The sequence below is a fragment of the Urocitellus parryii genome, chromosome 4, assembly GCF_045843805.1.
Source record: "Urocitellus parryii isolate mUroPar1 chromosome 4, mUroPar1.hap1, whole genome shotgun sequence".
NCBI classification, from domain to species: domain Eukaryota; kingdom Metazoa; phylum Chordata; class Mammalia; order Rodentia; family Sciuridae; genus Urocitellus; species Urocitellus parryii.
The window spans coordinates 107,640,111-107,652,976 of NC_135534.1; the positions used below are offsets into that span (position 1 = coordinate 107,640,111).

General features: G+C 50.7%; 1 protein-coding gene across 4 annotated transcripts in view; it reads left to right on the top strand.

The window, feature by feature from the left end:
• Grik4 (glutamate ionotropic receptor kainate type subunit 4) overlaps nt 1-12,866 on the top strand; it is a 281,673-nt gene that overhangs the window by 138,155 nt on the left and 130,652 nt on the right. For all 4 annotated transcript variants that reach the window (XM_026403467.2, XM_077797752.1, XM_077797753.1 and 1 more), the window contains exons 5-6: nt 7,239-7,417; nt 11,535-11,588. In XM_026403467.2, the coding sequence (XP_026259252.2) occupies nt 7,239-7,417; nt 11,535-11,588 (233 nt within the window). The remainder of the gene's footprint in view (nt 1-7,238; nt 7,418-11,534; nt 11,589-12,866) is intronic.

Sequence of the window (12,866 nt, forward strand, 5' to 3'; positions counted from 1 at the left end):
CTCTCCTGCAGCTGCTGCTGCTGCTGAGGGTCTCTGTCCCACCCCCCAGGGCCAGGGGAAGGAAGGCAGAACAGAGCCGGGAAGTTCAAGGGCAAAGGAGATTAAAAATCAAATCAAAGGACAGGGACTGAGGGGAGTGGGGCCCAGGGCTCTGAAGGAGACTCTCCTCCATCTTCCTTATTAATGCAAGGCCAGGAGATGCTGCAAGCAGAATTAGGAACAGGAATCTAATTCCCTTTTTCAGCCATCAGAATCAGGCGGAGCGGAGATCATTCCATGGGGAATCTTGCCACTTATCCTCCAGTTTCCCAAAAGTAGATTTTTAATAAGCAGGTTTTAGACCAAGTGGAGATATATTGTGAATCATGTTATTTTTTTCTTTAATGAGAAAAAAAAATGAGGGCATCTGCAAGTCCCCGTTTCTAAGAGGCTGGCGAGGAAGTGAGTGAGTGGCCCAATGTGGTAGGTCCTGGGAACTGAGGAACTGGTGTTTGGGCTTCCAGGGACAGCGAGCACCTGCTGGGCTCCCCGCTGGGCTCCCCCGGAGGGTCCGTTTGGTTGGGCCGCCTGGTGAGACCCTCAGGACGGGCCCAGGGCACAGGTGGGCCACGCTGAGTGTGCCCTGGCAATGGCTGTTCTTCACCTGCGTTTTTTACAAATTGGCTTTGGTGTTTCGAAGTCCTTTTTATGGCTCTGGACCCTGTGTCCCCACATCTTGTGCCACTTATTCACTATCTGTGTGACCTGGGGGCAGTGACTTCACCGTCCCCCCACCCCCGACCTCTGCTGTCTCGTTTATAAGGCAGGGATCATGGCACCTCCCTCCCAAGGTGGCTGAGGGGACAAACACAGAGTGGCTAACACGGTGTCCACACTGAGGGGAACACTGGCTACACACATGTTCTCCTTCACTGGATCCCTTTGAACGAGCCTGGCTGGGACCTGGAGCAAGAGTGAGCCGCCATTTGGTGTGATTCTCCTCCCATCCCCAGGTTCCCCAAACACAGTCCAAGTTGTGGGAGCAGAGAGATTTGAACTCCAGGAGGTATCACTCCCAGGGAAGACGTGTTGCCCAAGAGAAAGAGGCAGGATGGTGGAGTAAAAAGAGCCATCTTTGGAGTCAAACTGAGCTGTGGCACCATTTAGGAGCTGTGTGATGTTGAGCAGGTCACTCCACCTCTCTGAGCCTTCATTTCCTCTGTGTGATAGGGGAATAAGGCTGTTGGGGTCATGGGGAAGGAAAGTAACTGGGCCCAGAACACAAGCCACATTTAATGACTGTTTTCCATCCTGCAACCTTGGTGGAGGCAGCGGTGGTGAGGATGGAGCGGTAGGGTATGACTCCCAGGCCCCTGCATGAGAGTCAGGGTGGCAGTAGTGGGCTTTCCCCAGGCCACCCCCAGGAGGCGCTGTGGGAGGCCTCTGGCTCAACGTGAACCCTCACATCTGAACCCTGTGGAGGACAGAGTGAGGAGCTGCCGTCCCATGCCAACCTGAGTGGTGGGTCAGGAGCAGGGCCTTGGAGTCAGAAGCCTGGGTGTGGGTCCCGTCCTGTCCCCCAGGTCCTCCGGCTGTGACCTCAGGCCCTGGAGCCCTCCTGCCTCCCAGTGTCTTTCCTCAGGCAGTCGTGAGGGCCTGGTCAGCCAAGAAAGTAGAGGAGCCTCAGCCACACTGCAGGGTACCCAGAGGGGGATGCCTGCTGGCCCCGCTGGGAACGCTCAGGAGGCGAGTTCTTCCACGCCCGTCCTTGCCATCAGAGAAGGGACAGCAGGGCAGCCCCAGGCAGCCTCAGGCAGCCCCCAGCCACTCTGCCCTCCCCCAGACCCTGCCCTGCCTGCCTCCGTCCTCCCCTGCCTGCCTGCTCGGGGGCCAAGCTGTGAGGCGGGACAAGACAGAGGAGCAGGTGGCGGGGTCAGTGGCATCTGGCAGGTGAATTTGTTCTGTGTCCCTCTCTGCCTTGGACCAGGTCCTGGCCAACACGCGCCCAGGGGAGCACCGGGTCAGCACCTCCCACGGGTTTAAAAGAACCGTCTCTCCTGGGAACATCGGTGTCTTCCCAGGGCCAAAGCTCTACATCAAGGGAACCAGGCCATATTTTTAATACAGGGGTCCTCTGTGTCCCCCGCAGAACCGGCACTTGAGCATTTGTGTCCTTGTCCTGAGGTTGTGTCTGACCCTGGCTGTGCCTTTCAGGGTTCCCTGTCCTCCTCCTGCCCCTCCCTGTTTTAGGGAGGCCCCTGCCCCCGTTCCAGAATCCAGCCTTGCTCCCTCCTCCCAGAACAGCTGGCCTGCTGGGCTCTCATCGATCCACCCTGCTACCTCCTGAGTGAGGCTAATAGGTTCCCCAGGTCCCTCTCCACCTTAGACTTGGCAGGCAACTGCTGCTGGGCCAGCGGTCTGCCCTGCGGAGAGAAGGTTGGGGTGGAGGTGGAAGGGCTCAAGAGAGCAGATTTGCACCCCTCGGATGGCAAATGCCCTTGGTAAATCCCTTAGTTCCATTAAACAGAGGTGAGGAGAATGACAAACGCCTAATATTCTTAACATAATCAAACCACACTTTCTCCTTGGCAAATTTCTTCCACTGCCTAGAATTTAAAAGTATCCTAGTTGATTCACAGAATTAGAGAGTTTCTGGGCTGGAAAGACATCAATGTTTTTCCTAGTTCCACCTTCCATGCACTGATTGAATCCCCTCTACAGCAGTCCTCAAGAGTCAATCCCTCTATTTGACTACCTCCCGCCCTGGGGAACTCACTACCTCATGTGTGCCCGAGCAGCTTCACACAGCTCAGACCGAAGGCTCTTCCCTAGGTTGTGCTATCTCCCTGCGACACCCATCCACTCCGTGTGGCTGGCTTTAGTCCTTCAGGCTGCCAAGAACAAGTCTACCTCATGACTGCCTTCCCGTGCAGCCCTTCCTTCAGCTGCTACCCTAGTGACAAGCTGACAGTGCCTGCCAGGTGCTGCTGCTTCCCTGGCCTGTTAGGATGCAGATTCTCTTTCTTTCCCACAATCCAGTTCGTGCAAACACTGGGCACCTGTGCCCTGGGGATATGCAGGAATTTTTGAAATGGGATCCCTACCTTTGTTAGCTTTGCATTGCTGCAACAAAACACCCGACTTAGACAACTTAAAAGGAAGAAAGGTTTATTTTGACTCACAATTGCAGAGGTTTAGGTCCATGTCACTTGACCCCATAACTTGTGCTTGTTGGGAGGTGGAACATCATGGCAGGGAACTCGTGTGGGAGCACAGCTGCTAACCTCACAGGGGCCAGAAGGCAAAGAAAGAAAAAGAAGGGGGCCAGGAACAAACTATATATCCCTCAAGGGCACACCCTCAGTGACTCCCTTCCTCCAACTACGCCCCACAGCCTACATGTCCCCCCTGTCCCAATAGTCCATTAAGTTAGACGTCAATCAATGAATCAGTCCATGGATGAAGTCAGAGCTCTCATGATCCAATTACCTTCTAAAGGCCCCACCTCTGAACAGTGGGGACCAAGCCTTCAACGCAGGAGCTTTTGGGGACATTTAAGATCCAAATCACAACACTGCATAAAACCATGAAAGAACTCATGTAGACATTTCTCATTACCATTATATATAACCCACAAATACATATAGACATATGTATACAAATACATGATGATTCCAGTTATGATTTTTCCACCTGGCCACGGTGCAGTCCCATACTATGCCATGAGTCATAGCATCGGGTGCCCGAGATCACCAGGGAAAACGGCCTCCACTCTAGCATCCTGTGTTGCTCAGCCAGGATATTTGATAGGTTACATGCATTCAATATGTTTCCAATTTACGATGTTTTCAACTTACAATGGGTTTATCAACATAACCCATTGAAATTGAGGATTATGTGCATGCTATCAAGTATTGTGTATGGCTTATACCTAAGCTCCTGTTTTGAGGGTTAGATGATAAATCCTGCAAGAGTTGGGGGAAGGGAGAAGTAGGTGAGATTGGAGATTGGAGAGAAGTTTTCAGGGAGGAGATGGGGTGACAGGTGTTTGGGGGAAGAATGGGAATCAAGATTTGTTCAGCCCATTCTAGGTGACGGGTGCCCTTGAGGTCCTCCTGCTAACCCTGCCAGGCCACCATTCTGATTTCACACACGGGGACACAGAGGCACAGAGGAGCAAGGGCACTGCACTCTGACCTGCCCAGCCCGTGGGAGTTGCAGTCACCTCCCAGTGCTGTTTTCTTCTCTGTCCCCGGTGCTCTCCAGGTTGGGCTGAGGAACGGCTAGCTGGGGGGTGGGCCTGAGAGGGCTGCCCACCTCCCCGAGGACCCACTGCCATTCTCTCCTGCATGTCCCCGCCTGCCTCTCTGCACACACGGAGTGCTAGGCAGGATTAGGAACCCTGCTGTTTTTGTTTAAAGGGCAGCCAAGGGCCCCAAGGAGGTGGCAGGCAGGGGATTGAGCAGAGTGTCTGGGGTGCTCTCTCCCTGGGAGCTTAGTGTACCTGCCAGTTTTAAAGGGATGAAGGGTCCCTGGGCTGTCTCTGTCAGACATCACCATGCTGAGCATAATCCTGCTCTCAAGCCCCGGCTTCCCTGTCTCGTCCCATGGAATTTCATTGCCCATCTGAAGAATCCCAAGGGTTTTGGCCTCATTCCCAGCCAGACTATGAAGATTTTCTGTGCTGCACACGAGGACCTGTGGAGCTGGCCCTCCCGTGTGTCTCTCCAGCAGTGGGGCTGCCATAACCCCAGCACGCACAGGAGACCCTGAGGCCCCAGGAGGCCAGGTCTGTGGCCTCTCCTGGCCTCCTTATTAAAAGTGCCTTTGGGGGCTGGGGATGTGGCTCAAGCGGTAGCGCGCTCGCCTGGCATGCGTGCGGCCTGGGTTCGATCCTCAGCACCACATACCAACAAAGATGTTGTGTCCGCCGAGAACTAAAAAATAAATATTAAAAAAAATTCTCTCTCTCTCTCTCTCTCTCTCTCTCTCTCTCTCTCTCTCTCTCTCTCCCTCTCTTTCCCACACACACTCTCTCTTTAAAAAAAAAAAAAAGTGCCTTTGGGTCAGGTGTTCCGGCTTTTGTCCAGGTGAGGGTTTGCTTTTGGCATCGTGTTAGAGGAAGCTGTGGTGAATATCGCCATCATCTCACTTGTGAGGCAGAATGAGGCAGCCCCACAGAAAACCAAGTGAACTCAAACCGCCAAATAAAATAGGGACGTGATTCACACTTGCCCTTGGTATAGGTGCCATCCTGGACTCTGAGCTCCCAGGGGTGGGGACCTCATCCACCCATCTCCTCTGCCTTATGTCTGTCTTCATGGTGCCTGCCACTTAGGACAGGCCAGTAGTAAGCAGTGGATATGTGCCAGCTTCTCTCCCTTCTCTGTGTGGTCCTGCGTCAGAATGGGCGTAAATCAATACAAGAGAAACGAACTGAAGATGGCACAGCCCACTCCTGGCCTGTTCCCTGGTCCTCTCCCTCTTATGCCATTTCACAGATGAAGAATGAAGCCGTGAGGTTAGAAGATGGGGGCTGGTGCTGGGGGACTGCCAGAGGCAGTGCAGTATTGCAGGTCTCTCTGGGGGCCCTCTTGGGGGCTGAGAGGAAAGGCCAGTTCCACGTGGTGACTTGCCCAGCGGGGCCTCTTTGTAAAGATCTAGCCCTCCCAGGGCTTCCGCCTCCCTGCCCTTTCTCAAAACCAGGGACAGGATGATTAGGGTTTCAGTGTGTTAAAACAAAAAGACCCCAGCCCCCAACAAGTTGTAGCCTCTGTCCCTTCATTCCCAGACGCACTGTCCCTCATCCCCAGTACTATGCCTATTGCTACCTGCTTAATTTGTCCTGGGGGGTGGCCTGGTCTCATGGGAAGAAGGTTGGAGGCACATCAGAAAGTGAGAATTCGGGTTCCACTGGTGTCCCTGCATTCATGTAACTTAGACAAGCTGTGCCCTTTCTCTGCAACATGAGGAGGTGGAGGGTAGCTTTTTCAATGTCCCCTCCCACTCTATGATCTTTTGGACCTCAAGATTCAGAAGGGCACAGGAAAGAGTCTTCAGGGTTCTCTATTCAACACATCGCCAAATGGGCCAGCGTAGAAACAGGCAGTTTGGGGACCAGGACTGGCAGGTCATCCACAGCATGTGAGCTGAGTTGCTCACCCTCCTGCCTCTGTCCTCCTCTGAACTCCTGATATCGTGATATTTCATGGATTTCTGTGAGGACTTACATGAAATCAGTCATGTAAAAATTTTAGCACATTAGCTGGAACATAAAGGTTCAGTAAATGTTACTCACGTCATTGCTCGGGGAACAAATGCCCACACTTCTCTTTCCACTGGGATTGAGACCACTGCTTTTCTGGACAGTAACCCTCTGGCTACACATCTACCCGACCCCTGGACTATCTTTTCAGAGCCGAGGCAGAATTAGCACGCTCCCCTCTCAGTGACATCATGCTGGGCTCTTCTTCCTACCACAGCCCCAAGCAGCCAATAGCTGGGGGTGGAGGGTGGAAGGAGAGTCCTCAGCAAAAGATTCCTTTTTTCCATTTTGTTCTGGGCTCCGATTCTTGCCTGCTGGAGTTAGTTCAAAGCCTGTTCTCTTATGATCATCATAATGCCTGTCTTAATGCAGCCAGGAGGCTCTGAGGAGTTCAAAGGGTTTTGCCAGGCCTTTTTTTTTTTTTTTTTTTTTGGTCTGGATCTTGAGGGAACCACTTCTCCACCTCTAAAATGCAAACAAAGGTTTTCTAGAGCCTGATGTCCCTTCATGCGATTTCCAGGGTCCTAGTGCTTCACATGCTCCCTAGTTTGGAGTTCACACCCTCTGAGGCTCCTGCTGCTGTGATTCTCACTTTTCAGATGAGGAAACTGATACCAACATAACTGACCAGGTGAAAAAGTCCTGGAAGTGGGGAAAGAGACCCTGGCTGGGTGGCCTCTGAACCCAGTTCTCAGCCCCTGGGTACACTGCTGAAGGGAAGGGTTGGGGACTCTCACCCCACCTGACATTCCAAGCAGGCCATTCTCCAGCGAGCTGGGTAGGGGACAATGGAAGCTTAAGACATTCTTTTTATTTTAGATGGGATAACCGAAGCCCAGAGAAGCCAAGAAACCTGCTCAAGTCATGATATAGCTCCTTAGCACTAGCCACAACCCTACTTCCTGCCCAAGTCACCGTGTGTCCGTGTGTGCCCAGGCATCTGTTGGGGCAGGTGTGCAGAGCCTCAGGGACTTCCTCCTCTCTCCCTCTCCAGGCCTTTTAAACCTAGAGAAGCTGCTCCGGCAATTCCTTATCTCCAAGGACACACTCTCGGTCCGGATGCTGGATGACACCAGGGACCCCACCCCGCTCCTCAAGGAGATCCGGGACGACAAGACAGCCACCATCATCATCCATGCCAATGCCTCCATGTCCCACACCATCCTCCTGAAGGTGGGAGCCGGGCTGGGTGGCTGGTGGGCATCCTTCTGTCTCCTTCCTCCTTCCCTCCTTCCCTCCAGCATCCCTGCTCCATGGCTGTTCTTCAGCCCTGGGCTGGACTGAACCCTGACCAAACTCCCTGTGCTTCTCTTTGAATGGACGGTTCCTAAAAGTTGAAAGGAGAAAACAGGGTGATGGGTGATGCCCTAAGAAATATCTAACAGCTGGTGAGGCAGGGCAGCAAGCTTCTAAAACACCAATGCTAGACCTGCCAGGGCCCAGGGGAGAGGTCAGGTTCCTGGGGGGATCAGGAGTGGGGGTGGTGCACTTGGGGGACTCCAACAGAGACTGCTGGTCAGACGGCATAGAAACAGCTCCACATTTTGACAAGCAGGACGGTCACACCAGTGTGTGTTGCCCTGTCTTTAATCCTGACACCGCGTTCAACAGTTTACAAAGCGCTCCTGTGTAATTTCCCAGTGATGAGGCAGGTGTGCGGTGCTCAGAGAAGCAACAGAGGCTCTGAAGACGAGCAGATTTGTCTGCTGCCAGTCCTGGGAGGGGCAGAGCCAGACTGCTTGGTCTCCTGCCCGCAAGGCAGGAAGTTTCCCTGATGCTCCCGAAGACAAGGGGCAGCTACCTGGCCCTGAGTCGGAGCAAACACCCCTGGGAACTAGAACACATGAGGCGGGCCAGCCCAAGAAAGCAAGAACTCAGGTGGCTGAGGGCCATGGTGGACATGCTGGACACCATTGGGCAGCCGGGGAGTCAGCTGTCACCGGTTCCTGGGCTGGTGGTTGGGGTAGACATACTACCTCAGAGAGAGCCGCCTGCTTCTAGGCCGGCAGGCCATCTCTTCCCTGGCTCATCAGCAGCTCCCCCAACCTCTCAGGCATACTGGCCTCTTCTAATGCCATTTTAATTGCACATTTAAACACAACCTGCCATCTTCCACTGGGGGAGCCAGGCTCCTCGTTAACCTCTGCCAAGCTGTGAGGACCTGGTGGACTCTTGGATGATTGTCTCTTCCTCTCCCTCCCTCCTTCGCTCTGGTCCTCCCCTCCATGGCTAGTTTTTGTCTGAGACTTAATAAGAGATTTGAATGAGCGTTCCCAGTACTGAGGGCTGTCCCTTCAGCCCGTTGCTATAGTAATTTTCCACAGCACCAAGCCACGTCTGTCCATGGGTATATACCCAACGCACACTCACACACACAGACACTCTCTCCGACACATCATTTCTCTCTTTATCTCTTTCTTCTCTCATGTCTGGACCTGTCATCAATGAAGTCACTAAGGACGGAAGCTCTTCCCCAGGTCCCAGGAGATGAGAGACACAGGGTGAGGGGTCTTTCTCAGGGAAGGTAGGAGGTTCCGCTTCGTAGTTCAGTGTCCTCCAGCCCCAGGTGGAGAGTGGGACTGAACAGCCCTCAGGTGGGAGCCTCAGAGGGCAGCCCCCTGCCCAGGAATGTTCTGTGGCTCCTAACGTACGAAGTTGGGCTCCCCTATCCAATGCTGTATGACTAGTTCATTGTTGACATTTTGGAAAGTACAGAAAGCACATAGAAGAAAATACAAATCATTCATAATCCCATCCCTGGAGTTAACCATTCCTAAATTTTGATGTCTCTTCTTTCTGTTTCAGTCACATTCCCCGCCAGATTATTGCACAAACATTTTTTTTCTGTAAATTGCTTTTAAAAAACTTAATTATGAGCTATGTATTTTGCCCATGTTGTAAAATATATTTCTACCAATATTTTAATGGCTGTGCCATTTCCTATCATATAGACGTCTCGTAATTTATTTAACCATCCCCTTATTGTTGGAGAGATGGGTTGTTTCCAGTCTTTTGCTATAATAAGTAGTTCTGGGATGCACATCTTTGTACATAAATCTTGATGCACGTTCATGACTATTTCCTCCATGTAAATTTCTAGAAGAGGAACACTGAATTAAGGTGTGCATGTTTTTAAGGACATTGAGATGATTTGCCAGATTGCCTGTTGGAAATCTGTTAACAGTTTACACTTATATCAGCAGCATGTAGGTATCTTATTGCACCTAGCCAATACTAGAAATTGTCATTGCAAATGTTTCGTGGGTTGTCTTTTTGTTTTTGTCTTTAGGGTTTTTATTTGGTTGGGATTTTAAATTTTGCTTTTGTGGTCATAATTTCAAAGAAAATTCTGCCTGTAGTGACTCTCATTAGAAAACCGCTCTGCTGGATGCCTGTGGCCATCTTTCCTGATCCCCCTTGGCCTAAGCTTCTGTGTCTTTGCAGCCAAACTGATCAATGAGCAGTGAGTTTCAGGAAAGCCTCTTCTCTTTGTTCCTATTGGACATCCTGCTGGTCCTAGGCAGGCCGGCCTGGCCTCCCTCTGCCCTGGGGTTCTCTGTTCCTCCCTCCAGGGGGCGTCCATAGAGCCTTCGTGGGCCTCAAGGAAGATGGACTTGATGTGGGAAATGGGGTGTGCAGAGTGCACACGTGGCCTCTGGGAGCCCCAGAGTGAGCCCGGGAGCCTGGCCTCAGCTCTTGGCTGTCTCTTGATATCAGGAGGATTTGCAGAGTAATCCCCTACTTTATTGAGCAGCTGTTCCAGCAACAAGCTCTATGTTTACCCAGAAATCAGGTCTTAAAAACCAAGGATCTCTTGTCTTTTATCTCTAGGATAGCATATTTCACAAAATGAATTTTAACCATCCGACCCCTTTTCCATCCCCACCAGCCCGTTCCTGCAAGCAGTGGGCTCAGGTGGGTCAGGTCAGGCCATCCTCTCCAAGGCAGAGGACATGTAGCTTTGCTTGGAGGGAGAAGGAACCTCACCATGAAAGCCTTGAGCTCCACTGAGCCCCCAAGTGATCCTGCCCTTGTCACTAAGCCCTGCTGCACTTTAGCTTCCCATTGCGATATGGTGACATAATCCTTAGCCATTTCCTCCAGGAGCCTGAGCAGGTTCCGGTAAGAATGCTCATAAAGTTTTTGGAGGTCCTTGAGAGATAAACACCAAGTACGAGGAAAGTGCAATCATCCCTGGTCTTGTTTCTCCCCCATCCACCTCAACAATCATGACAAGAACTGTCTCCCAGTGGCCCCGGGCTGCAGGATATATTATGAAAATCTAACCAACTGTCAGGAGGGATGAGGGCCCTGGAGAGAGCCAGGCTCATTATTTACCTGATCTACTTGTCAGTTTCTGTAGCACCTGTCACCCTCAAAGCCGGGCACAATGACAGAGAAGGTTGGCTAAGGGGTATTTCTGATGGGTAGAGAGATCAGACAAAAGGGAGGCTGTTCTGAAGTTGCAGTTCCACTGTGAATGAGTCTGCCCATGTGCTGTGATCAAGGGCAACTGGTTCCTTACTATTAATAAAGGACCAAAGTGGGCAGATGATTTACTTGTTTCCTAGATTATTATAGACTCAGAATATTCTTAATGAGTTTCACCTGCATTCTGATGGGGGTGAGGTTCATTTTCACAGTCTCTCTTACCTACTCCATGGCCCTAAAAGATTGGGTGTACAGTTTCATCCATAACATTGTCCTCAAAGGGGAGTAGAGTTTGGTTAAAAGCACTGAAATTAGGCTGCCTAGCTTAATTTCATCTGTTCCGTGTATGAGACTCTTATATAAGTGATTTAGCTTGTTTTCCTTTTGGTTGCTTCTGTTATGAAATGAGGGTAGGGGATGTAATCTTGCCTCCCCCCCCCCATGATTGACCCCTATAGAATAGTTTGTAGAGCCTGGTATCTAATGGGTAAATGTTAGCCATTGTTATCATTAATATTTGTGGAGAAAATTATTCTAGTCTATTTTATTATTTGCTTCATTTTATGTAAAGCCGCTTTGTTCCCCACAATATCACCTTAAATCCATGGGAGTGTACACCAGCTACTATGGGTGTCATGGCGGGGTCGGGGGACAGAGGTGGGGAGACCTTTAGAGGCCAGTGTTTCTGTGTTCCATCATCCAAGATTCAGGGTAACATAAGAACCTGTCAAGAGATCCCACTTTGCCTGGTGCTGCAGGGTGGTGGCCAGACAAAGCACAGGTCCTTGATGCCCTCTCTGCTCATTTGCTTCCAGTGAGTCTTGTTTTCTTCTCTAATCTCCTTCTCTTTACTTTGCAGGCAGCTGAACTAGGGATGGTGTCAGCCTATTACACATACATCTTCACTAATCTGGTAAGAAGTTTCCACAGCTCACCTCTTTGGTATAGAGAATTGTCAGTGGTTGGGGTCAGCAGGTCCTGATGGGACCTAGGAAATGGGGAGTAAGTGGAGAAATTAAGGCAGAGGAGCAGAAGCCAACCAGAGCCAAGGCATCTTGGAAACATGGGAGTCTGAGAGCCCAGTGGGATTCTCATTCTAATGATTCTTAGCCTCAAAAAAATGGAAATTTGGGGAATTTAATGCCTCCATTTGAATGCCTCTAGCTACTTAGCACTGATACCTTGGGCTGTATCATGATGGATGGGCCTTGCTGGTAGGTCCGGTGACTGACCTGCAGTCCAGTCTCTACATCACCAGCTCCCCATGATAACTCAGAAGTACAACACCGGGGTGCAGAAAGTATACATGTCTTATAGTGGTTTAATTGGATGGACTTCTAGAAGCAATCTTAGCCAAATCCCCTTATTTTGCAGATGAGAAAGGTGAGATCTGTAGAAATTTTATTGAGTCAAGGTTTAATACTGGCTTTCCCAAATGCCAACCATGTGCCCTTCAACAAAACACTAAGCTTTGGTGTCTTTATCTACAAAATGGAAGTATGAACAGCAACATCATTGAGCTGTTATAATTTTGAAACCAGAGGATTTAAGGCAGATATCAATTAGTTGAAAGAGCCCTGCTAAGTTTAGAGAGCAGAATTCAACCTCACAGCTTGGTATTTTCGACTTTAAAAAGAATAAGCTTACTGAGAAGCAAAGACTTTCTTGCTGAAAGTGTGCAAGAGGGTAATTTAGGAGATGGTGCAGTCTCCCTCCCTGGACATAGGGACTAGATCTCCCTGCGGTGTATAGGAGCTGCCTACCTACGGAGACGGGCGTGGACTCTGAGATCCTTGTTCTTTCCTAGCTGTAGGTGTCCATGAGCAGCCCTTTCTTGGGCTTCTGTGGACTATTAACCTTGAAGCATACAACAGGCTTTTGCTCTCAGAGTTGAAAGAGATCTTAGAGGTTTGCCAGAGAGTCATTCCCCTTTGCTTGAACTCAAGTTTAAACGGCTGGTTCAACACCGTCTCAAAACTGCCTGTGCTATGGTTGGAATTGTTGATCGAAGTAGACCACGCTTGCTATGTGTTGACGGCACAACGAACTTTCTCCAAGGAGCACACCTGTGTAAGCAGCTCTTGCATCCAGAAATAGAGCCTCACTAGCACCCCAAGGCCCACTCTCATGCCCCCCAAACGTAAAACAGCACGAAGGCCTTGTTTGCCACTTTTTAATTTTTTTCCTAACA